This window comes from Sylvia atricapilla, chromosome 2 (assembly GCF_009819655.1).
Source record: "Sylvia atricapilla isolate bSylAtr1 chromosome 2, bSylAtr1.pri, whole genome shotgun sequence".
Taxonomy (NCBI): Eukaryota; Metazoa; Chordata; class Aves; order Passeriformes; family Sylviidae; genus Sylvia; species Sylvia atricapilla.
In genome coordinates, this window is record NC_089141.1 from 99,010,234 (window position 1) to 99,036,799 (window position 26,566).

Consider the following 26,566-nt stretch of genomic DNA (forward strand, 5'->3'; position numbering starts at 1 on the left):
CTCATTGAGTGACTTGGGTCATATGTGACTCTCTACGAAGAGAAAAACTTCGTCTGGAGCAGTGAAATTATTTGGGCCAACTGTAAATATCTGAAATTCTGCTTTGCTTCCTGATGACACTTTTAAGACAACCTGTCTTGCAAGAAACATTTTACATAATTTTTCCTTTGTAGAAGAGCTTTAAGCTATTTAAAAAACATTTCACCATGGCTCTAAGATGGCTTGGGCTGCAGTTTTATGATGAAAGAGCATAGTGGAGTTTGTATCAATTCAAGGAAAGGTGTGTTTGAATCATAAGCTAATACACATTGCTACAGTGGACCACTTCCCAAACTTACCACTTAAAAAATGTTTAACCTCAAATAGCTTTTCAATGTTATATAATATCAAATGTTTCTTTGCTGTGCTGCTGATGTTTCTGTTCTGTTACAATTCTCTGTCAGTGCTTTTAATGATAGTCTTGCTCTCTGTTGAGTTCCCCTTTTCTTGTGGTCTATCTAGAACTGCTGCAAGCACAATGCTAGAAGTACTTATTTGCAATAGAGCATTCAGTTTACCCCTCTGTAGCAGCAGTTGCTCATTTATTGCCAAGGTTGCAAGGAGAATATGAAAGCTATTTATATCCTTCTGTGAACACCCATCAGTCTCATTAGCCAAGACTGAAGGCACCTTTGAGTTTCTGAATGTATGCTGCAGGAAAGGCTTCCCTCATCCGATTCCACATTAGGGGCTGGCTTAACATGTCACCCTGTTCTTTATTTAATTCAAGATTTTATCTCCTGCTAGCAATGATCTATCAACTAATGGTTGTTTTGTTATCACTATATGACTAACCACAAATATATATTCCTGAAAGGTTTTGCCATTTCCTACATAGCTGTGTACTTTCAGCTAAAAAAAAAAAAAGATGGTCTGCTTTATTACTACTTATTCTACTTCACCTTTCTTACTGTAATCTAAAATTTGTCAATTTCCTATGTCATGGGCTGAGGTTTCTTTGGTCTGATTTTCAAAAGAGGTGAGGCTTGTGCAATGATGCTATTAATTCATCCCTGTAATAACTCCTGAATTTGATTCCTGAATTTGTTAACTGTTTCAACAAAATTTCAAGAAAATTGAGACTTTGGCAAGTACTTAAGGGTTATGTGGAAGATTAAGTCATCTGGTAAAAGAAAAGCCTATTAATTTTGCTGCTGAGAGGAGCATTCCAAAAGGAAATCAGCCCACATTAAACATTAAAGAATCCCTGTAGGAATGCCACCTCAACACAAGGGTCTAGAGAAAGTCGAGGTTTATTGGTTCTGCTGCTCAAAGACAACTCCTTGACCGATGTGGGCTGCCCAGGGAAGTGGTCAAGTCACTGTCCCTGGAGTAGTGCTGGATTAATGGCTGGACTTTTCCAAGCTAAATGATTCTGTGATTCTAAAGAGTGGTGTGGGCATGAGATAAAAGACAGCTGTAAAATAGCATTTTAAAAATCACTGTAGTAGTGAGTGGAGAAGAGCAAAAGGGACAGGCAGGTGTCCATATCTGCTCAGTGTTGCTATTTTTGTGCCCCTCTTTGCTCCCCCATCTCTTCCCACACAGCTCCACCTGCACTGCTCTTTGTTCCCCTCGTTTCCAGCTGGCGACTTCCACCAGCCAAGAGAGCTGCTGGTTCAGCACTCCTCTGCATCTGCCAGGAAATAAATAAATGGAGGGATGAGAAACGGAAGGGATGTGTTCTTGTTCTTTTTGTCAGCTTTACTTAGGGCTTTTCTTTAATTGTATGCCTTACTAAAATGCATTACTCTGAGACGATTTCCTTCAAACTAGAGCTGAAGCCTATCTCCTCCTTGGTTTCCTTCGTTTTCTGGCATTAAGAAAAATGCAACTGCTTGGACATTGGTGGAGATGGATTCTCATATATTCTGCTATTAAATAGGCCACAGCCTCTGAGAGGTTTAATGTTGTTCCCTAAGGGCTTGCCAGGAGTTCTGTTTGCAGGCACCCCTTGCCCACGGAGTGCATTGTGGGATGACCTTCCCCTGCACCCCCATTTGATCACCGCAGGGCTTTGGGAGCTGTCTGTCCTGTAAATTCCCTCTAACTCCCCGTGAAGCTGAAGACAATGTGCCCCAGCACTATTCTTGTTCCTTTTGTGCCAGTTCTTTCTCCCAATGTTTCCAACCTTTCTGACTGCCATCTGCCTGGAAGCTGGGGAGAATGTCTGTTTCTTTTACTCCCCCTCCATTATTATTTTTTTTTTTAAATTGTATTTAGGCCCAGGTTCCCAGTGACCCCAAGTGATGTCTCATTTGGAATTGAGATGAACAGGTGGATTATCCTTGGCACAACAAGGAGATGAGCCCCTCACACACAGTGGGCCAGCCCAGCATATTGCAGTTGATGGCTACTTCTAAATTAAATACCCAACATCATTGCCATTTGCTCCTTCCTCACTTGTTTGTGTGAGGAGGCATTAATTTCTTCAGCTATGTCTGAGAAGCCTGGATCATTTAGCAGTGGATTCCCTGCAGGTTTCACTGCCTGTGGTGAGAGGACTGCCCTAGTTGTGCTGGTGATTCTTCTGCTTTCTTAATTCTCCTTTGCAGCAAGGTTATGTCTTATTACAAAACATTTCTCTTGTGATATATCTATCCCAATTAATTATCTCCATATCTGTTTCATCCTTAATTAAGAGGATTGGGGAGCCTTCTGAAAGTATTTACAGATTTTTTTTTATCTTTAGAAAAGTCCAGTGGTTTTTATTATGAGTAAAAATGAGTAATAGACTTTCCTTAATTTCTTACTATTCCTCTGCTATCTGTTTTTATTTACTTGGAAGGAGCATTTGTCTTTTAAATTTTTATTATAGAAATGTTTAATATAAACACTGCAGGAAAGTACTTTTTTGTACAAAATCTGCACAACTATATGCCCAGTGGAATTTAAAAATAACAAACTCCACCATTCATTTTATGGCAGAAGTGTTTTTGCTGATACAAAATCTTGGAAAAAAATATGTAAGGTTATGTAATCATGAGCCAAACTTACCTTGACTATGTACCTTTTGACTTTGTAAATGTGTTTTAGGTCTTGAGGTGTATTTTTGCTTGTGACATGGTTTGTTTGAAAGACTATTTGGAATGCAAAGTAATTTCAGAGGATGTATGCTTGTGTTTAATCAGCTTCCCCAGTCGAGAGAGATGCTTGTGCATGTTCTGAAAATGCAGGGGCTGAGTTTCCTCTGAGAAGCAGGATACAAGCAGTGGGCAGTGCACACCTTCATCCGTGTAGCCCTGCTCAGATGGCTCTGGGTGTTCCTCTGCTCTTCCCTTCCTTACTGGCTCTGCTGCTTTTAGAGCAAGAAGCTGGTAGGGAGGAAGACCAGTGAATCTGGAGTGATCAAGGATCCCTGTACTGTACCAAAGGAAGAGGGTTTGATCATTAGTGAAAGAGCTGCCCAGTAAGACTGGACTTTGTCATTTTCACTTTTCAAAGTATAACAAGGACTAAAAGAAAGAATAATCAGTAAAAGCATGTCTGAGGTTTTTGTAGATGTTAGGTATCATTGAAAATTAGTGATTGTTCTGTACTGTCTTCAGGAAATGGCTGCTGATGTAGGGACCAGTGGACACAGTTTTGTCTTTCAGAACTTAGGACTTGTGTCCTAAGTTGCCCCTGAGTTGCCATCCCTTGCTCCTGGCCTTCCACACTGCCTTTTCATAGGAAAAAGGCAAGTGGCAGCATGAGCACAGCTTAGCACTTTTCATGGGCCAGTGGTAGCAGAAACATTAACTGGTTCAGAAACAACTTGTGACACCTGATGGCTGTGTCAGCACAGAGAAGGGGCTGAGCTGCCTCAGCAGTACTGATAAGACCTGTGAAAATCATGGTCTGGGAAATGCTGTTCTTGACACCTCTGCCCTTCTTTCAAACCAAGTGGACACCAAAGCTAATGAGTTCTGAAAAGTATTGGAGAGAGTATTGTATGGTGTGACCACATCAGCCACTTCTTTACAGGAGGCTGTATAATCTACAAGCATGGAAAGGACTTTGGATCATCCCTAAAATACCCTTTCCTGCCCATGGCAAAATCCCATTGACATGTATTGAGCAATTTGTTAACCCTTGGTGCTAACTCTACAGCTTTTATAGGTAATGGACTCTACTGCTGCCTTATCTTTGGATTCAAGGTTGTTTCAAAGCCTGACGTTTTTTGTATACAGTGTACAGAGGATATAAAAAACAGATTATTCCTCTCCTTTTTCAAACTAACTGCTACCATGCCTCCTTTTAGTTGAGTGCTGCAAACTGACATTTATGTTTGGATGTTTCTGCAGGAAGTTTTGGGAAAGTGCAAGCAAAGGAAGTTTTTCATCAAGAATCTTGAGGTAGCATTTGCTAGTAAGACAGAAAACAGTGCAAATGGTCACACTGAATGTATGTTGGAGTGATTCTTCAGAGAAGTGGGAATTCCACTGTGGCTTTCCTCTGGGTTCTGAGCAAGGACTCCCTTGTGCCTGAGGCACACTGGTATGTTTTCAAAGGCCCTGGGGAGCTGCAGTGCCAGGAGAGGTCCTCCCTGTGGACAGGGCTGTACTCCCCATTCTGCTGATCACAACCACTGATCATAAGACAGTCAAATTGCATCAGCCAACTGCAGGATCTTTACTGTCAGTGGATTGCGTCTGGGGTCATTGCTTGCCACAAAACTGTCGCCTTGCCCCAGTGGGCTAATGCATGAAGAGTTCATGAAGATTTTGAGGTTCATAAAAGCGTGTTAGTTTCCAGTGAGGCAGGGTTGGAGTTTCTACACATGTTGAAATGGTGGATTGTGTTGTATGGTGTGTTGACCTGTGTCTGTGTTCTTTCCTTTAAATTAATAGTTTTAAAACAACTGTTAGCGGCTTCCCTGTGTGCTCGTGTACACTTCTTGTCCCTGAAATCAGCATTGATTGTGGACCAGAAAATAAAAGCCTTGTAACAATGTTCAAAGGGCCCTCAGCTGGAAATACTGGCACCAAAATGAACAAACAACCCCAAAATTGAGATTAAAACCCACACAACTCCCCCAAAAGTTGTCCCTCTGTAGGGAATAATTCACAGTAAATTCCTTGATGAGTTGGAAATGTTTCTTATTAATTCTGTTAAAAACAAGTAATATATGAAGCTCTTGGGAGCAAAATAAGTTGGATGGTGGCCATCTCATATGTCTGTCAAGACTTACAGAAGATCAGCAATTACTATGCAAACAATTTCATTAGAGAATGCTTAATAAGGAGACTTAGGAAAAATGTTAAACTCTTGACTTGTTTTTTTGTTACCTTCCATTTTGTTCCTCCTATTCTCCAAGTTTCATCTGATGTGGAGCTGTTCAGTGCGTTGGGTTTCCGTGTGCTGCGCTCTCATCTGCGGGCTGTGTCAAATGGACTGTAAATGTCTTGCTCAGGAATCCAAGTTGAACCCTTCCCCAAATTTTTGTAGAAAATCAGTTTCCTGTGAGGACTGTCAAGGTTTTTAAGGTTAATACTCTGTGGAAGTGCCTCCAGCTTTTTTAGCAAGAAGGGAAAAAATAAATATGGTGTTCTTATGCAATCTGAACTAAATTTGTACTCTTGATGTGCAATAAGTTCAATTATATACTTCATTAAAAGTTCTTGTTTAAAAGGACAAAAGGTTTTGTATTCTTCCAGTTTGAATTAATTCCTTTTGACATTGAAGTATAGTGCCAAAGATTTTCAGTGTTGTGGGAATTATTATTTTGAAAGCACTTCTGAGGGATTTAAAACAATAAGAGCCTGGGTATGGTGCCCAAATATTGAGACATTAAAAAGAAAGGTACGGAATAGAAATAAATTCTATTATAAACTGTAGTTTAATTAAGTCATTTTTACATTACTTGTTCATTGTGAACAAAAGGTTTTCTATATTTCTGAACCTGGAATGATGAAACATACAGGTAAGCAAATAAGTTTCTAAAAGGGCATAGCTATTTTAAGAATAAGGTTATTTTTATGCAAAATATTTTTTCAATTGGTGTTCCTAACTGTATTATTTATGTGGCATTTTGAATGCTTTTTTTGTTTTTAATGCACTGTGACATTTTCAATTGTCACTTTTTTTGGCGATTGTTTGCATAGGAATATACAGATTATCAGTAAATTTATGTAGGTCTTGGGGTTTATTTGAGAGAAAAAGGTAGCACAGTTTATTTATCAGATTTAAAATCATCCTGGTTTTGTACATACCTCAAGATAACTTCAATCTATAGGCCTAAAATTCCTCAAAACTTTATTTTATGTGTCAGTATTAAATACCCTCTTCATGCCAGTAAGGTACCTACAGTGCTGAGAGTCAAAATTGTTTGTGACATCAATCCCAAACGGTTTGAAACTGTAGTGAGGAAATGCAGTGTATCTGCCATACATGTTGAGAAAAGGATTTTAGTTTTTATTTTTTATTTTTCCCCAAATATTTTAAGAATAGTACTCACCAGAAATTTTTCTGAGAAATAGGAAGTTTAAAAATGTATAATGTACAGTGATACTTTTAATTTCTTGTTGCTAGTTAGAGTAGGCAGGTCCTTTTAATTCAGAACTAGTGTCATACTTGGGAATATTTTAAAAGTAATTTTATCTTGATGTTTCACTTTTTAGTAAAATCTGATAGTCTTTCAGGTAGTATTGCAAAATATGTATACACTGATTTCTTTCTAGAGAAAAAGTGCTTGTGGGTAAATAATTTTTAATTGCTTTAAACAACTTTTTAGAGGTTGAAACTCCTCTGTACAGATGCTGTAGAGCAACTTAGAAAATTAGTATGGCTAAGGTCTTGAAGAAAGAAAAAACTCCCATTCATGCTCATCAGCAGTGAGCCCACAACTGTGGTGGGAAGCAGATCATCAATGGAGGTGCTTTTTTTTTTTTTTTTTACTTGGTGGATGGGTCACCAACAGAGCAGATGTAAAACTGGCATTTTTCTCCCTTCCCCTATGCAAGCCCCAGCAACTTATTATGCCTCCCTCTCCCCTCAAAGAATTCCCAGTATCTTGCATCAGCCTTTCCCTCCCTGTCAGCCTACCCTCAAATCCAATAATAAAATGTAATCTATATCTATTTTAAGTATTTAGACTTGGAAAAACCACCCCTGCTTTCTGACTGTAGACCCGGTTTCAACAGCAAAATAAAACTAAGCCATAGTTGAAAAATTTCAAGTGAAGAAATGTGGCAATAATGTGTTTTCTGTTGTGTTCAAATATTTTCCTCTTCCATTTAAAGCTGCTTTCAGTAAGTTGTCAGTAATAGGAACATCTGAAATTTAATTATCCAGTGTAAAATAAAACTTGAGATATCCCAAATTGACGGCACTTTTCTGTGGCAGGGCAGCAGCTGGGTAGAGCAATATTTGTTAGGTGGGACCAGAGTGAAGGGGGGTGCTGAGAATAGGACTTTCCTTGTTATCTTGCTTCTCATGCCTAACAAAGTGGTTGTTGTAAGTCTACTAAGCCAACAGATTCCTGTGCAAAAGCACTAAGGGAATTAAAAGCTCAAGCGGTTCCTGCACTCTGAGGAGTTTAAACGGTTTAGTCAAGGAAAATAGGGGAAAGAGTATATATTTGTTAAGTACTTCTACTTGTTCTCAGTTAGGCTTCAAACTAACACAGCAGTTAAGAAACTCAGGGGTTTTCAACCCTTGAGCTTTCCTACTGAATTCGCATGGGGCTGTTTTAATGTGAATCTGAAAGAGAAATTTAGAAGAAAAGAATTAATAGCTCAGTCATTCAAAGAATATATGGTTAGTAAAATACTATTTTATTAAAAGTCTTCTGCAGTTTGGTTTTTTTTTTTTTTTTGCAGCTGCTGCACTTAGGCTCCTTTTGTGAATGTGTTGTGGGGTTTAATTGCATGATAAACTATTTGCGCTGCAGGATTTCTCTTTCATTTAGTGCAGAAATTGTGCAAAGTACAAGGAGGAGGGTTAGGAGAAGGAAGAGAGGCTGCTGCCTTTAAGACATGAATTGGCATGCAACACAGGCTTGGGTTCTGATATTTAGCTTTCATTTACATTAAGCAATAATTTGCCTAGAGATTTCTGCCTAAATATAAAACTTCCCAGTATTAAAGAACAAGAAAGAAAATAAAGCAATTGAAAGGAAAAATGATTGCTAAGTAGTTCATTCACTGTAATGGTGCATGGGCTTAATTTTCTATACTGAAGCAAAGTAATGCTAAAAATGAACAGATATTTAGAAAAGCTGCATGTGACAAACTTTTGCAAATAATTTTTTATTCTGGTATGTAGTAATGTGTACAGATGTCTTTTTGTTTTTCTAGATTAATTCCAGAAAGTGCTGTGAAAGTCATACAAGCCTTACAGCTAATGTTCTTAAATGCTTTGCCTGCTGTGTTTTCTCCTCAATAATAGAGGTGCATTAAAATAAGCATATTGTTAATTGTTGCATTAAGACCAAAGAAATGAGAAATGGAATGGTTTTGCATTTCAAATACCTTGTGAGCTCCTCTTGCACACATAATTGTGCTAAAAGCTGGAGGTGTTTCAACAGCAGCCATGTGTAGAACTGGTATGTGGTTGCTCTTTCCCAGTGCATCTCTGCTGAGCCTCTTTTTCTTGAATGATGGGCCAATAGAAAATAATTGCTTAATATCATAGTTGTTAGAGCAGATTGTAAATACTGAATATGCAGCACAACAGAAGACAAGCACGGAACTGTCTTCTGATGGCAAATGCAGATTTATTGTCCTGTGTTTGGCTACATTTGTGAATTGTCCCATTTGATTGTAGAAGAATTTCTTGCAGGGTTAAAGAAGTGCTAGCTCATGTACATCGTGTCAATCATAAACAGATTTGAGCATAGCTATTTGTGATTCAGGTCTCATTTGATAGAGAATTCACAGAGTTTTTTGAATTCTGTATGAAATGAGACCTGGATCACAAATAACTATACTCATACCCTTATAAATTCGCTAAGATTTGACTGGACTTTGTTTCTTGCTTTGCAGATAGTAGTACATTTTCTGCAGTGTTCATTAGTGCCTTTGGAGATCTGAAATCAGCATGCAGCATTGCAATTTCCACTCTCCATTTTACCCATCTCCTCAGAATTAACAAATCAGCGGTCTTTTCTCTGTGCAATGCTATTTTGAGCCATAAATTTTTGTTGAAAGTTTTGCCAAGAATGGAGAAACGAAACAGGGATTTGTATACCTATCACAAATCTCTGCCATCGGGTTTCTCCCCTCAGCTGTGCAAATCTGTGAGTTCCTTGGTTTGGTGCACAGATACCCTGTGTGGAGAATTATTGATGTCTTAGAAGTCAATATTTGACAGTCTTTTGCAAGTGCAAGTCAGGCCATCTTATCAGAACGGGAGAGAAGAGTTAAGCAGGAATGGCTGTGGCAGTGATGTGTGGCATGCAGTATCTCTGAGAGCTGAGAAATAGGCTGCACCATTAAGTGACTTTTGCCTTTCCAGAGTGAACCATCCTGAGCTGTCCCACACAAATTGCCACTGACTTGGTGGTTAGAAAATCCTTTTACAGAATTTCACTCCTGACTTACCTCTTTGTCAGTGAATTATGCCCATTTCAGTTGAGTGCAATGCTCCTAATAACATGTCAATTAATTTTAAACTGTGCAAATCTTCACTCTGCCATCAAGACTTGGAAAGCAGGCTTCATCACTTCCTCCCTCTGGGGTTTTGGAAAAGACACAATTTAAAACACTCTGTAAGACTTTTGGTCTCCTTTTCTAATGTACAGAGTTTAATTTTTGTAACTGGTTACAAAAAGATTGTTTTTCTAAATAGTTTCTGAATCTTTAAAACCATGCTGCTAAAGTTTAATTCTGGACAATTATCTCTGTAATGCTATGAAGGATTTTGCAAGACAGTTAATATTCTTAAGTGATGTATTATTTATTTTTGCATATTGTGATATTTGGGTCTTAGAGTTGTTTTAAGTAATTAAAAAGTAGAGAGGAAATGTAATATAAACAAGCATAAAGGTATTGCTGAACTGCATGTTTAAGCACTCATCTGTATTGCACTGGCTGGAGTGAAAAAATCTGGTGTTATAAATCATGTTAGAGAAAATGTATGAGAAAAACATTATTCCATTTCTTACTGGAACCAAGGCCCATTGAAAACAAATAGATCCAGAGAGATCAACTAGAGTTTTGTCTTGTACAAAAATCTTGCTGTTGCAGAGTGTTGCGTGGGAGAGGCCATCCGGCTTTGATCCATGTGCCAGGCTTTCAAAAGTTCAGTCCAGATACCTGGAGCTGATAACTTTGCTGCTGTACTTTTTTGGCCAGCATTGCTAGGTATCACTGGTTGGATTTCGGTCACTATATTTTGGTAGGGTCTAAGAATATTTCCCAGATGCATATCCTGGGAATGCCTTCTGCATGGAAGCACTGTCAGGTGCTCCTGGAGCCTGCCTGTCCCCCTGCCATGGCCTTGAGAGCCCACTATGGCAGTGGGCTTTTGGCAGGGCCAGAAGTGTCTGGGTCCCATGGGCAGCCAGAGACACAGCAGTCATGCAGCTGATCCACAGTTCAGCACAGCTGCAGAAGATTCAAGTCTCAGCTCAGTTTAGGGTCACTACCTCTGCCTTTTAAGTGACCTTAAAAGGTCACTACCTTTTATTTCCTTTGATATTTTATTTCCTTTGAATTGTGGAAGCTGGTTACTTCTCCTGCGTTTTAAAGGGTTTGTCCCAAAAGTCACGGGAAACCCAACTCAACAGAAAATTTTTTAGAGCAAAGTGAGTTAGCTCTAAGGCTTTCTCAGCACGTCTTCCAAGGGAGGGGTTTTCCAGACTCCTCCAAAAACTGTCACGCAGGGATTTGAGCGCATGGAAGTGGAAGGTTGGGCACTTTTGGGTACAGCCTGGCCACCTGTGCCCTGAGCTGCTGGCTATTCTGGAAGGGGCACAGTGCTGACAGTGTGGGAAAGAGAAGTGGAAGTCTCTTGGGCTTTGGACTTAGATTTTGTAAGAGTTTGTGGGAGGAAACCTGAAGAACAGATCAATGTGCTTGTAGTCAGTGGTGCTACTGCAGCTTGAGGCCAGAAGAGTTTGGCAAAATTAATTGATTGCTGTGACTGCTGAAAGGGGAGTTTTGATTACTGCCTCTGCCAGGGACCTCTGCCTATGGCTTTTTAGTTTTTAAAGTACCTCATTATTTGGGTAATATCCTATGTATTTGAACTCAAACAGCAGAAAACTCATGTTTATCCTGAAACTTCAGAAGATTCTGTATTTCTTCACATGCCCTTGTACTGCAATGATACAAGTTGTCACTAAAATGTAAAAAGCCAAACACTAGATGTTTTTCTGTAGTCTTTCTAGACAACGTGTCCTCTGTGTTTGATCTTTTGTCATCTACAACCTGCATAAATTTATCCCACACAATTAAACCATGGCCCATGTGGCTCAGCATCCAAGTGTTTTGTCCCTGTGCAGACAGGAACTGAGCGAGGTGCCTTGTCTGAGTATGATCAGAGATGAAGGATTTATTTAGATCTAGTTTGTGACTGGGGTGCATCAAGACTGCAGTGGTGGCTGGAGGAGTTGAGTCTCATCAGTAAGTAGAAGAAAAGGCTGCTCACCTTCCAAGATAAATAGAGAAATGTTTTTGCCTGGATATGTAAAGATAACGGCGATTGTCATGAGGTTTGCTGTCGGTCACTCTTGGTATGCTTTCAGCTGTGAGAACGCCTACAAATGGAACAGATCGTAAAGTTATCCTGGCATAGCATCTGAGAGTGAAACTCCTGAGGTATTTCCTTGTAGTTACAAAGAAATGTGGAAAGAATAAGGCAGCTGTTGTAGAGGCAGCAGGAGCACACTGCAGTACCGTCTGTAGGCAGTCCTCTGGACCTCTCTGTGGTGACTTGAAACAGCTTTGTTTTCTGGGGTTCAATTCTAGCCATGCCGCTACTTGGACAGAATGGGAAAAGAAAGATTTGACTGTAAAGGCACATGTTTTGGGTAGCCTTGACTTGAGTTTAACAATGGAACTGTTGAAAGAAATTACCGGTAACAGTTAATTTTTATATTTTTACAAAAAAGATTACAAGCTTTTCTGCCCATTTTTCTCAGCATACTTGACTTCAGCATTTATCTAGTAGTAGTTTCCATTGTTTTTCCTTTGATGCTGAAAGGGTCTTTGAATTTAAGATGTTTTGATTGTTCATAATGCATTATGGTGTGTCCACAGGAGATGTTATCTCCTTAATGCTAAGCTTTTTCAGCATTTTTCAAGATACTCTGCACTTTAGGTGAATTTGGCAAGCTTCTTTATGGGTGGTAAGGCAATGATTTCAGACTGTTACTTATACTGAAGCTTTTTATGATGATGTTTTAACATGAGAACAAAACAGAGTTGTATTGCAGAGTGTCATATGTTACTCATTTACTGAAGAGTAAGTTGCAACGAAGAGTCGATGTTTGCTTCTTCAAAGGTAAATTAAATCCTGTCTAGCAACACCTTGTGGAATTTTCTATAATACACATTTGTTTTATATGAGTAATACCCAAACTGAATTTTTACTTCAACAAGAAATAAGGCATCAACCCAACCAATGATGATTTTTTCTTTAGAAAAATATTATTTCTCAGTCTGTGGTATGCTGTTAAGAGACTGAAATTTAACAAAGGTAGGATAAGGATTCTCTGTATGAATGATGAAATTCAAGATTCAGTTGTGTGTTTTTGTGCAGACTTGGAGAGTCTAGCACTTTAAATAGCTTCAAGTTCCATTATAAAATGTCAGTGTTTTCAGAGTTTCTTTAAAAAAACCCTCATGGTAGGTGTTTTAATCCATATCTGAAATGCAGAAATGGAGAGAGAATTTTTCCCTTTGTAAAAAAAGGCTTGGAGATTGCCGAAACTTTTCCTTCAAAGGTTTGATTTTGAAGGCTGAGTTTCAAGTTACATTTACTTTCAATTTTGCATATGTATATACACACAGCATTTTGAATAGATTTTCAAAAACATGCATTTTGAAATACATTGGACTAATAATGGACTCAAGCTTATAAATGAGTGCCATATATTTAAGTCAGTGAAAATGTGCTCTCAAGATCAAATTATGCTGATGGATATGCTGCTTGTGTAAAGTATTTCTTGAAATAATAAACGACTTTGTTGCCAAAGTAGTCTAAAATGCCCAAACCACAAGGATTTTGCATGGTAAAGTAGTGTTGTCCTTCAGTTTTCCCATGATCATCCTGTATTTTCATTCCCACAGGATACTGGTGCAGCTCCTGTGCAAAACATGGCATTTCCACTTGAGCTAAAAAGCAGGTCCCCATTCACTCTCACTAGCAGTAAGATTTAGATGCTATTTTTGTTCAACCTCCAGAAAATGAAAGTTTTAGGAACAGATGGATATTTTGGTTGGCCTGGTTCCAGCCTTGGCCAAATTTCAGTGTGGATAGTTACATCCTGCCTCCATCAAGCTCTTGCAGTGTCAGTTGCTTGTGGGTAAGGGGAGTTCAGGATAATGTCTCTGCTGAGTGGACAAAAATTGGAGAGTCTGGGTTCTATTCTGTCATGTCCTGGAGCTTCTCTGTGTTGTAACCATAGATATGCTCTTGAAAGAGACAAGGTGAGCAGGAAAATGAACAGAAGTCCTGGGATGACTAGTGCCTTTACCACATTTGCAATTTATAAAACTTACAGTGTTAACCATCTCTAGGATGAGCTTTATGAAACTCATGTCCAAGAGAATTACATGCTCTTGGCAGGGGCTTGCATCAGAAGAAATTTGGATAACCCTTGTGGAAATTTTCTGCAATTTTGTTTGCATGGGACAGTGTGACAGCTCCATGCTTGTCATTTTACTTGCTCTTACTCCCTTGCTTCCACAGTCAAGATTTGAAAAGCAGATAGAACATCTATAACTCAATTCTGTGTACTTTGAAAATTTCTGTGGGTTTTCAGGTTTTAACAGTGGTTTTTGGAAATACTATGCATGCAGCATTTCAGAGAGTGACCTGCTGAGTATCTGTGTTGCCATATCCAGATGCAAACTGATTATCTTCAAAGAATGTGAAGCAGTTCAGTGAATAAATGGATATAAGAAATCTGTATTGATTGTTGGCATTTTTATGCTCAGTTCCTAAAGCTGGAGTAACCTGTTTTCAGACTTCGTTTCTGTGTTCCAAGCATTACTAAAATTTTACTTATACTTCTGTGCATATTTATTGACATGTGCTGTATTTGTCAATCTTGTGATACAAATTTGACAGACAGTGAATATGAAACAGGACAACTTTAGATGCATGAATGCTGTTCTTGGAGCATTTATTTTCCAAATAGTGAGAAAAGAAAGGCAAGGAGGTTTTGAAAATAATTTGCTTCATCTCTTTCACCTCTGCAGGCTTTTCACATACTCATACAGGCATGTGTTTGGTGAAGGTGGTGCTAGGTTTTCCTATCAAAGACAGAATGAAGTATCAGCAAATGTATGTAACAACCTCTGACCAAATGCTGTAGGCACTGTTATCACAAAAATAATTTACTTGGTGTGGCAATTGTCAGATATTTCTCAGGAATGAGGCTTCTTCAACACCCCTATGAGACTGATGTGAGATGAAAGTGTCCAGCTTTTCCACATTATGTGCAGATAAATGATTGAATGGCCTTTGTATATTAAAAACAAAAGGTTGAACACGGGAGATGACATTTCTTTCAAGTGTATTTCAGTGGTTATAAGTATTAGCATGCATCAGCAGCCTTTATTCCCTGGCAGACTTTTACTTGCCAACACTCCTTAATAACTGAAATCTTTTGATTATCAGTGCTGACTCGCATGTCCTCATAGCTGTACAATTCAGATCAATATTTTTGTGCCTTGTGGTATGCTGGCATGACCAGTCTTCCCACTTGAAGAGAAGTACTGCATGATTCACATGCTTGGGTTTCCTTAGGCGTCCACAGCTCACTGTTACACAAGAGAGGACTGGACAGAGCCTTACACTGACCAAGTGTGACTGCCCTGCTCCTGCCCACAGCCTCTTAAAGGTTGAAACCAGTTGTATTACAGGTTGGGGTTATTTTTAACCTCTGCTAAGGAGTCAACATTTTTCAGTACGTTTAATGGTTGTGCTGTTAAGCTTCATTGCCAGACATGGAGCCGTTTGACCCTGGTTTGGTGTTTGTTTCATGCAGTTCTGTCAGTGATCCTTGGCTGTCCATGCTGTGTGAAGAGCAGGCACTGAATCCTGAGCCTTGTGCTTCTCGGTGTTGGTGTCAAATGTTCTGCTTGGAGCTGATGGAAAAGTGTTTCACTGTTCCCAAAGTGAAGTGCTTTCCCCCCAGATACACAAAGGTGCAATGGAGCAGTAGTGCAGACAGATGTGAGTGGTTCTGGGTCGTGCCAGGAGGAGGGAGTTTAGGGAAGCCCTGATGGTGCTGTCAGCAGGTTTTTGCCTAACTCAGGGGGTTGCTTTCTGCTACTTTTAGCACTGTGTTTGTTACGTGAAGTTGTGAAGCTTTGGCAGTTTATCTGTTGCTTGCCTTGCAATTTTAAACTGTGGTGTTCTTAAATGTAGAGTGATGATCATGCAGAGCTTAAACCATGAAAATATGTTATAGTTACCTCTTTAAAAATATACTGTGTATGTGTTGTCTTCTGTGCTATAAACTAAGCTGTTTTAAATATTGGAACCCTGCTTGCTCAAAATAGCTTGAATTTTAGTAAACATTTCAGGTGATGTTTAAAAAAAAATCTAAAATAGGTAAAGCATCTGTTTTTAAAAGACAAGATGACAGAATAAAATAAATAGTTACAGAAATACCACTGATATGATGGAGCAGAGGTAAAGGACCTAATCCACGGCAGAGCCTCTTCCTATGTACATCTGTGAGTATAATGCCCCAGCATATTCCTGTTGCCTTCCCAGTCAGTAATCTTTGATGTGTTGTTTCTTACTTTGCTTTAAATATTGAAGACATAGATATGCAGCCTGGGCTCCTAGTAGTATTACAAATGTCTGAACAATGATCTGTTGAGAGAGAAATACCTGTTTAAGAATGTAGCGAAACTTGTCTGTAACAAGCAGATCAAAGAGTCTGTAAACACAAATTAAAAAAAAAAAAAAAAAAAAAAAAAAAAAGGGTAAAGTGGGTCAGATGCATGACACAATTTTGAGATAAGCTGTTGATAAGCCACTGCTGCAAATATTTGTCTTTGAAACTATTATATGCAGCTGATTGACCCAGAAGGGAGCCTGAGGTCACTCTGTGGTTGAGGTCTGAGCAGTGGCATCATAGTTGGTTGTCCTCAGGAGAGCACTGGGTGCATTGGGTAGTGGCAGAAGCTAAAATTCAGAGGCAGTTGATAAACTGGAAAATAATTCTACCTCATTATAGATTGAGCGAGGACAAGTGAAATAGGTGTGCATTCTGGGGTTGTGCTGAGATGGATATTTTAATGAGAAAATTTCCTTTAACATAGGAGCCAGTGATGGTCACCTTATTTTTCTCTCTGAATGAGGTGACTCATTCAGCTCACACGTGCTCTCGCAGGATCCCACAGCCCACGTGGAGGTGTGAGCACCTTTGAGCTGGATTTGCCCACCAATGACAAGCAGTGACCATCTATGTGACAGGTAGCAGCAGGGTGACAGAAAACAAAAATTGTGTGCCAGCCTGACGCAGAGGATGCCACAGCAGCTAAATGAAAAAGCAAAAGTCCTGGGTACACTTTTGCCTTGAGGCTCCAGGATGACCATTTCAGCCTGTCCATAGGATTAGGGTATAATTATTTCTGATTATACTCCTTTTTCTACTTACGGAAAACAAACTTCAGCTCTCAGCTCATATTCAGTTTCTGAAGTTTAGTTCTTGCAATCTAAATTAGACCTGCCCAGTGTGTTTGCGAGGTCAGTGCTCTTGGAGACTGCAGTGGAAACTTGTTTGGAGAGAACTGGGGAGAGCTGGAACAATGTCAGATTGTGCTGGGAAAAGTTGCTTCATATGGGATGTCTTCAAGGAGCAATTATAAAAATAACACTTGCTGTCAGCCAATAGAGCAGAGCAGTGAGTGGATAAAAAAAATACAAAAATCTGCTCTGTGTTCCAGTACCTGAAGATGTAGAGCTTTTCTATTAGAAGTTTGGATGGAGCACAGTGTTTTCAAACAGCAGCTCTTCTGAGGAGCTTATAGATACATCTCAGATTTTAATGTTTATGAATTGGAGATTTGTTTTTTAATGCTTACTAAAAAGTATGTATTTTTACAACCCTAGAAAAACTTCTGATCTGTCAGAAGGTGTGCAGGCTTATAGATCTTGCTCTTTCTCCCCTTCTTATTGGGTGCTTGGTAGAGAACGTGGTGTGATTCCTCTATAGAGCAAGTGTGTTGAGGCTACCTGCTGAAATCCCACTGTCTACTCAGCAGTGTTCTTGCCTCACAAACCATTGAACAGGGCAATTTTCCGTGACTGGAATATTGCTGCAGGCCACCTGATCAGGAGAAGTAGTTGATGAGGTCTTCTACAGACAGCTGGAAGTACCCTCATGATCACAAGCCTTCAGCACCTTCTTCAACCACTCTGGTATCTGCTGGAAAGACAGCAGAGCTGGGCACACGGTCCAGGGGTGTCCTGCAGAGCGCTGGAGATCAGTTTTTGATACAGGTGGTGGAGGAGCCAGCGTGGAGAGGGGTGGTGCTACACCTTGTACTAATGAAGAAAGAAGGACTGGTTTGGGATGTGAAGGCTCAGGCAGCCTTGGCTGCAGTGACCATGACATGGTGGAGCTCAAGGACCTGTGCGGAGGAAACAGGGCAAAAAGTAGGGTCTTGGCCCTGGATTTCAAGAGAGATAACTTTGAGAGACTTCAGAGAAGTCTATAACTTCAAGAGAGATATCCTCTTCAAGGATCTGCTTGGAGGAATCCCACGGGTTAGGGGTCTAGAAGGTATGGGATGGGTCCAAGTGGTTGAAGTTCAAGCATCACTGCTCCAAAGATGACCAGGGGACTGGAGCATCTCTTAGGAGGGGACTGAGGGACCTGGACCTGTTTAGTCTGAGGAAGATGGAGAGGGGATTTTGTCAATGGATGTAAGTCTCTGAAGGGAGGTGATATAGATTAACACGTGGCCAGAGTCTTATAAACCATGTGTAAATGTATCAATCTCCGAGGGTCCAGCCCTTGCAGATTGGCTTAAAATAATTTTAGGGAGACTGCTCTTCAGAGGTGTTTTGTAAAGTAAAAGGCTTAATATGAAAAATAACAAAATAACAAATGTTACAGAAAACAAAAGAAAAGCTGCACACAGGTGTCTGAGAACCTCTGATGCCCTTCTAGAAACACTCCAAAACGCTTCTTATTTCTTTTGAGCTTCTTCCTAAATACTGAATATTTTAGGAGGGACAATTTGGCTCTTGGCCCAGTGAAATTAACAACAGGCTTTGAGTTACACTCTCGGAGCCCAATCCATGCTCCTGTGCTGGTGTTGAGCCAATTGCAATGAGAAAAACACAGGACTTTCTAGTTAAACTTCCTAAAATGTCTAAAGGTAAAGTGAAACCCCTTTCTTTATTACAGAGATGCCCACTCGGGGGTGGGAGATGCTTTGCCATAGGGAAGTGTCAAAAGGATGGAGCCAGGTTTCTTGGTGGTGCCTAGTAACAGGACAAGGGCAACAGGCACAAAGGAAAACACAAGGATTTCCTTCTGAATATGAGGAAAACTTCTTTATTGTGAGAATGGCACATTCTCCTTTTCTGGACATTTTTGAAACCTTCCTGTCTGCAATCCTGTACAACCAGCTCGAGGTGATTGTGATCTCCTGAGCAAGGAGATTTGACTTGAGGATATCCAGAGGTCACTTCCAACCCCAGTCATTCAGTGATTCTGTGTGATTTTGGACTAACTGTTCATCATCCTGAGGTTAGATTTGGAAAGCATCATCTGTAACCCACCACCATGAAAAACGATTTCCAAAATATTTTTCATTACATTTTCCTTCAATATTTTGCTGTCACTGAGGGATTACAGTTTTCTGCTGGAGAATTAAAGGAAAAATTGTAATATAAATGGACAGTCAATAGTTCTGTATTTTAATCCCTTGAAGTATCAAGGCATGCAAGTTGTTTTGATTTATACATGTGCCTCTATTTAGCAGTGCAGAAGCAGAAAATACCAGTTCTTTCCTTGGTGGCTTGCTAAAAAGCATGTAGCCCAAACTGACAAGGTTCAAGGATTTAAATGATAAATTAGCATATCACATTCATATGCAGTGCCTTTAACTTGGATGGACCTTGGGAGACTCCTAATAGTGTATTTACACAAACTAGCCTAATTTCAGAATTGCGTATCATGAAGCGTAATCTGCCCATCAAAAAGCTGTGTGCACTGACCCTGTGAAAGGTAAAACCAGGAAACAAAAAAATAATGCAGTGTTCAATTTAAGCTGCTGTGGAAATTTGAGCAGGCAGCATGTTCTGAGGATTTACTTTTGGATAAAGGCTAATCTGCTACCAACTTGTGTGGTTGCTGGAGAGAGGGGCTGCTCTGTTGGCACCTCTAAGCAGGGTTCTGAGGCAGATAGTATGAAATACTGACTGGAAGGAACCCAAGGCCCTCTTCTTTAACTGGACAAGGAACCTGATGAGAGTAGCTGTACTTGCAATTAATCTGTGTAAATAGCCACAATTAATAGTGTAACAAGTTTCACTACTCTGTCAGCTTCCATCTTTTGCTATTGACTATTAACAAAGAATTCAGAGTCTGGTTGGATGTATAACAGAGAAGCTTCTATCTACAAAATTTATTTCTGTTATCATCAAAAAACAAAATTACAGAGAGGCAGTCTGGTTGGTTTGCTCTAAGTGTGCTTGAGAAACATCACTGTATTTTTGAGGGATGAGATGTCCTTGATAAAAATTTTTAGTCTGCTTGTTCAGAATAAAACGTTGATGTTTCCATATGAGGAGCAAGCAGAGCATTTGCAGCACTCAACAACCTCAATATTTCAAAATATAGAAAATATATGGAAAATGAACTCTTCAGGAAGATAGTAGCATCTCTGTGGAAGTCCCGGCTGCTCAGTATTGCCTTTTTCCAGCAGCCAGCAAGAGGAAACACATCATGGCAACACACTTGCTCCATGTCAGTGAGCATAGGGCAGGAAGTCTAGCCATGGCAGGAAAAGAGCCCAAGAGGAGGAGGGCCCCTATAGGGTACACCCTATAGGCACACCCAGGGACTTTGTTTGCCGTGTCTGCCCCACAGCAGGAGCCATCCCAGGCACTGCCGTGGGTCACACAGCAGCTGAGCACCCACAGCCTCCATGGGAGGGCCTGGCTGCTGGTGGGTCCCAGCTTTTGCCAACTGCCCTGTTCAGTCCTGGTATTTTTTTACACACATCTCCCATTACAGGCCAGAGCTGTGAACCCAGACTGAATTTCAGCTTGACTGTGCCCCTTCTTCATCCGCTTCTCTCCAGGCTGTTGGATAAGCTGGTGGCTTCTCACATACCTGCCACAGCAGCATTGTCCCCAAAGCTGCTGGATGCTGGCATGCCTGGGAGGTTTTGGCCACAAGGAGCAGTCCGAAGTGCAGCTGCTGTGCATGTTCCATGTCCATGATCCAGTGCAGTCATCTGTGCTCCACACCACTGCAGCAGGCAGAGCCAGGGCTGCTGGCTGGGGAATGACAGTGCAGGAGTGAGTGGTGTGGGCAGTGGGACTCAGTGAATTGGGAGCATCCAGGACCAAGGGGGAGAACCCTGCTTTGGAGCTCAGATATGGTAGCAAGGATATGCCCAGTCATCCACCTTGGGCGCATCCCAAGTTCCTGGCTTTCCCACTGGAAAATGAAAGGAGTGAGGCCAGTGATAGAGGAGAGGGTGGAATAAAATAGGCCACATCAACAGAGAAAAAAGTAGAGGAAAGAGAATGACAAATGCTTCTGGTTAATTGAAGCTGTTGTTCCACAGAGACTCAGTCTCACTTTTCATCAAGCAGTAAGAGGAAAAAAACTATTTGATGTGTTTTGTGACCAAGTCTGAAACTTGTAGGAAGAGAAAATAGGCAGAGCCCATTCAGTCAAAGCAGTAGCCACATCCAGAGAAGAAAGGGTTTGCTTGAAAACAATTCTTTGATTAGTAAGAATTACCATTCCAAAATATCAGATTTTTTTCAGTAATTGTTTGACCTGACATTTTGCCACTGTGTAGACACGTGTATATATACATATACAAATAAATCAGAAGAAGTAGACTATTCATTTGTGCTATTTGCTTATATGCAACTTAATACTTTCTGCCATGCTGTTGTAGCGTGGGAGCCAATCCGGACATGGTTTTCCAGAAACAACTCTTGCCCATGGAGAACTGTCACAGAGGCTGCACCTTGCCAGCCAGTAGACATTGCTAATCTAGGTGTATTTTCATGAAAATAATTTGAGATTTCCTCTTATGTCTGGGGCAAATTGAGTTTTGTTCTAACTCCAATGCCTGTCTGAGTTTTGTTTGTGAACATCTGGGAGCTCCAGGCATGGGAAAATGGGCGCCTGTGCTTAAAACCTGCTGATACCTACTGCTTGTTTAGGCATTGTCTGAGTGTGTGAACATGGTGCTCTTTGCTTCATAAAAGCGGCAGAGTGAAGCAAATAACGTATACATAGAATTTAAACTTCGGTGCTGATACCATGTTAATTTTTCGCACAAAAAATTAAGTCTTTGCTCAAGTGATGTGCTGGTGTCTTTTGTTGTGTTTATGTTCCAGTTATGGTAATTATCTGAACTGTTGTTGTTAGGGCTAATATTAAGTATAACCTTCTAAAGACATCACAGCTTCTTTGGTGGCAATGTTTTACTGGACAGGGTACTTAAGAACTTCTAATTTCCCCTGCTGTTAAAATCTTACATAGTGTGAAAACCCATAACTTGTTTTAGGATAGCAGTGTTAACCCAGTAGTGCTTTTGAAAAGTGTAACAACTACCAACCTGTCTCTGGTGTACTACTAATGTTCTGAGTTGAAGCAAATACGTGCAGTAGAAAACTTCAAATACAACAAGCATTTTGTCTTTGTGTGGAGATGTTGACATCTCCTGGAAGAGTGAAAGGCATTTAACCAATGTGTCTCTTCTCTCTTAGATTACAGAAGTTTGTGGAGCCAAGCGTGTGGGTTATTTTGGTCCTGCTCAATTTTATATTGCTTTGAAGTTAATTGCAGCAGCACAGTCAGGGTTCCCAGTACGGATTGAGAGCATTAAGAATGGTAAGTAGCAAATTTTGCTTGCAGTGCTATGCACTTTTTTCTCACTTTCTTTAATGCTTGTCAGCTCTCTATGGTGGTAAATTCTTTCTTCTTATGTTTCTATGAAGAATTTTAAGGAGCAGAGAAAGAGTGGAAGGTAATGTTACATGCTCTAAGTGAGTGGTGGAAAATTGCAGAGAATTACAGATATGGGAGATCTGAGATGACATTCCCCTCTGGAAAAGGCATTACAATGCAGGAGATGCATTTCTCTCTCACCTTCAGCCTCTGATCTTGACAGCTGTCCAGAGTGAGAGCTGATAGCTGCTTTGGGTGGAGGCACATTGTGGGGGACATGGGCAGGTCAGGGAGTCCCTCTGTGCGGGGCAGATTGTAACACTCATCTGCTTTAGCAAATAATCCTGCTGAAATAAATGGGTAGTGGAAATAAAATCATAGTGCTTACCATGAATAGGTATGAAAATGTGTATTAGATATATTTTACAACCACTTTATTCTTTGCAATGAATTGACAGTAATATTAAATGTACCGTTTTTTGGTGGAGAAGAAAGTTTCTTGGAAGAGTCTTATCTAACTCAAGTGATGAAGAGGGAAAGCAGGTCCCTTTCAGCTCAGCTGTGAAACCTTGATAGCAACTTGGAAGGAACTCAGTGTTCTTGCTTCAGTGATGCACACTGCCTCAGCAAGGCTCAAAACATAGGGCTTTTTGCTTCAGCTTGAGCAGGTCTGTACCCTTAGCTCCCATATTCTGGGTGGGCGTTCAAGCCATGCCCTGAGGCTGTGTTTGCATCATCCCTCTGGAGGAGCAATGCAGCCAGCTGCAAGATCAGAGAGAAGGCTGGAAAGGCAGCACCTACCCACAGCTCTGCAATCAGGTCACTGCTCCCAGCACAGCTTCTGCTCTGCTGTCCCTGATAAGGGACATGAAATGTCAAATTCATGTGCGTTGCAAGGCACAGGGCGGGGGCTCCTAGGTCTGCCCAAACCTAAGGAGGGAAGGCCAGAATGGGAAGCACATGATGACCTCTGTGAGCTCCTGTGGTCCTCCTGACCAACTGGAGGGGATCAGATGCAGCTGGCACAGTTCTGTTCAGTGCCTTGCTGGAGCAGGCGTTTGAGCCAAGGATGGAGAGGTGGATTTGTCTGTCAGTTTTCCTTACAGACAGCTAGTGCAGTCTCTCTTGCCTTGCTGTCCTTTTTAAAGATGCTAATTTAAAAAAAAAAAAAACAACAAACCAACCAACAAACAAAAAAACCCAAAATAAACAAACAAAAGAACCCCTCAACAAACTGAACTAGAAACCTGAGGCTTATTCTGTATGATTTAGGAATCCAACATATGCAAATAATCCACAAGTTTGAGTGAAATCAGGTACTTGCAGTCCTTGTATTGATACCATGCTTACTTACTGCTTCAGTAAAATTTCCATAAAACTTCTTCCAGTGCTAATTACATTTTCTCGAGAAAATATATGAGCACATTTAGAGTGGAGTGAATAGCATGTACCAAATTCCAACTGATTGATTTTTTTCGTGGTTGTAACTATTAAGTGTAAAAGATTACAGAGGTGATGGATGAATGGCTTTGTTTGGTGTTGAGCATTCTGTTAACTTTAATTGTATTGATCTTTTAGTGTGACTGTGCACAAAAATAAATGGTACTTCTGCAAAATAATTGGGAATCGTCTTAAAGAGTGACAAAGTGTCAGTCTCTTGCTCAGCACAGCAGATGCAACATGAGACCTTTTGACACAGCTGTCTCTCTAGGCCTTGGTGTGATCTCTGAACCCTACAATTTTTGATTTGTTCTTTTTATGATGGCAGCATTGAGGATACTGTGATTCTGACTGATTAATTTTTCCATCCCACAGTTTCTGTGGAAAACTGTTCTTTTCATTACAGGCAAGGTTTTGAAGGCAGGAAATGAGTTTGCTCCTTGCTTTAATAGCATGCACAAGGCTTATTTCTTTCTCTTTGCATGGAGAGATTATATATTAAGCTAGTGAATGTAGCTTTGTGTAACATTCACATTTTTATTAAGACATAAAATAATCAAAGGAGTCCCACACTTAAAAATGTTACAAAATATAACTAGCAGTCTTTTTACAGATAAACTTTTCATTAGTTTTACAAGATGATACTGCTTCTTGTAAAGTGCTTCTTGTGTTCTGTAGTCTTAATTGAATTTTTCTCTCTCTTAATAAAGAATTGCCTCTACCACGATTTATGGCGCTGAAAAATGACACTGAAGTACGTTATGGGACTCCAGCAGAATTCCATGGAGTTAAATTTCAGGTTCCACATGCAACTTTGGAAAAAAATTCCTACAAAAGAACAGACGAAGGGGACAAGCAGGTAACAGGACAACATGCATCCTCCTTTGGATCCAGTCCTGTAAATGGTTACACTTACAGGGGCTTACTCAATTTTCCAATACTAGGCAGGAGATAAGCTCCTGATGTGCAAATAATCCCCATCATGCCTGCGTTCTGGTTTTGATGCATCCCAGTTGCTTCCCTGAAGAAAATTCTCTATATGAGCTTGTATAAAGCTGTCAGCTCTGTCATATTCTGTGTAAGTTCTTTCAGTGTTTTCCTCTTACTTAATCCAGCACTGTTTCTTGGAGAGGAAGTGGGAAAAGCAGCAAATAGAAATCTGTCTGTGAAACAGAACTGGAAAGTGAGTGATTTCCCATGGCCAGTATGGTAATGCACTAATGGTCCTTGGTCCCTCTAGAAATTCTCAGTTGGAGGTGGACTGTTCAGTCATGAGCCACTATTTTTGGGTGGGGTAAGGCCCCCAAGTTTTATTTCATTTTTATCTCCCCAAGGAATAGTCCAGAAGACATCTGCCTTTTTTTTTTTTTTTTTTTTTTCTCCTGAGTGAAATATTGTCCCAGCATCTGTTGTTCTGAGATGCCAATTTACTGAAGCATCCAAGGGACATTCGGATTATCTGTATTTAGGAGAGCAGAAAGCGCTTGTTCAGATACAAGAAGCTTCATAGTGCTGAATAGATTTCATAAACACTGATTTGCATAATTTTCCCCAGGCTTGACACCTTCTCCTCTGGTACCATGTCAGGTCATGTTGTAAGTGCCTGGTGGAAGCACTTTTATCTTCCCCAAACACGTGCCCATGTTCATCACCGGCTGCGTTGGCGTCAGTAACGGCATTCCCAGCCTGAGGTCAACCAGCAGGACTGAGCTGATGACAAGATACACAGGTGGAATAACAGGATGAGGGAGAAGAGGCATGCATGTATGCCTGTCCTCTGTGTACTAACACTGATGCAGAACAGTGCTCTCAAACCCCTGGCTCCCTGGATTATCTGTGTTGTGTTATATTTTCCTCTTTATTCAGTAAAACTTTCAGGCCTACATCCATTTCTCAAGCAATCTCAGTAAATCAAAGGAAAGAGAAAGCTTTGGGATAGTTACCCAATGATACTTACAAATCCACAGTGTTTAAAATACTGATCTAGACTTGTATTTTAATTTTTTGTACTTTTTTGTGTGTGAAAAATGATTTTCCACAGAGAACGCACTCACATTATGTAAATTCAAAGATATCCAATCACATCGAGCCTTCTACATATACTACTTCAGGCATCTTTGGAAGTAAAATACATTGAGCTGACCATTGTAAAGCTTTGTTATAGCACTGCCATGCTTTATCCATCAAAGGCTCAGTACCAAATCCTGACTTGTCTGTTTTAAGCCTTTTGTTGGAAATAAAGGGCCTGAGGATGCTGCAGTGTCTTTTTCTTGTTTGTCCACTATGTTGTATGCACTTGGACCACTTTGCAGCATTACTTGGTTGTTTCTTAAATTTTTGTCTCAGAATTGTGTTTTGTGTTGATGTGTTTTTGAAATAGGAACCCAAATCTCCTCCGATGTCTCCAATATGCTCACCTCCTGCTTCTCCATCTACTTACCAGAGAACACCCTTAAGTTATGGATATGGTAAAGGAAGAAGTGGGCTGGAACAGCAGCATGGAGGTAGGATAAAAATGGCAATGCACATTGTATTCAAATAGGTTTTCTTTTTTTTGTTTTTCCTCCTTATCAGAAGTATCCAAATTCTAAATGCTAGTGACAATCAGCCTAATGATTTTATGATTCAATTAGACTCGTGTTTTGGAAAATGATTTGATCAATTTATTTTGACTGTTCAATCCTGTCTTCCTATTCACTTTCTATTAAATTAGATTTATGTGTGACTGCTCACAAATGTTAATACCTAATCTCTGATGAGGCTCTGCAATATATCCCAGTGGCAGAGAGCCTGAAAAGTATTGTCAGAGTGCATGATGGTTTT

General features: G+C 40.2%; 1 protein-coding gene across 3 annotated transcripts in view; it reads left to right on the plus strand.

Moving 5' to 3' along the window:
• The window catches only part of REPS2 (RALBP1 associated Eps domain containing 2), a 96,596-nt gene that overhangs the window by 12,082 nt on the left and 57,948 nt on the right, over nt 1-26,566 (plus strand). For 2 of the 3 annotated variants that reach the window (XM_066313925.1, XM_066313923.1), the window contains exons 2-4: nt 22,123-22,246; nt 24,454-24,602; nt 26,124-26,247. In XM_066313925.1, the coding sequence (XP_066170022.1) occupies nt 22,123-22,246; nt 24,454-24,602; nt 26,124-26,247 (397 nt within the window). Of the gene's footprint in view, nt 1-14,995; nt 15,342-22,122; nt 22,247-24,453; nt 24,603-26,123; nt 26,248-26,566 lie in introns of those variants that run through there. The other variant, XM_066313924.1, reaches the window with a different exon arrangement.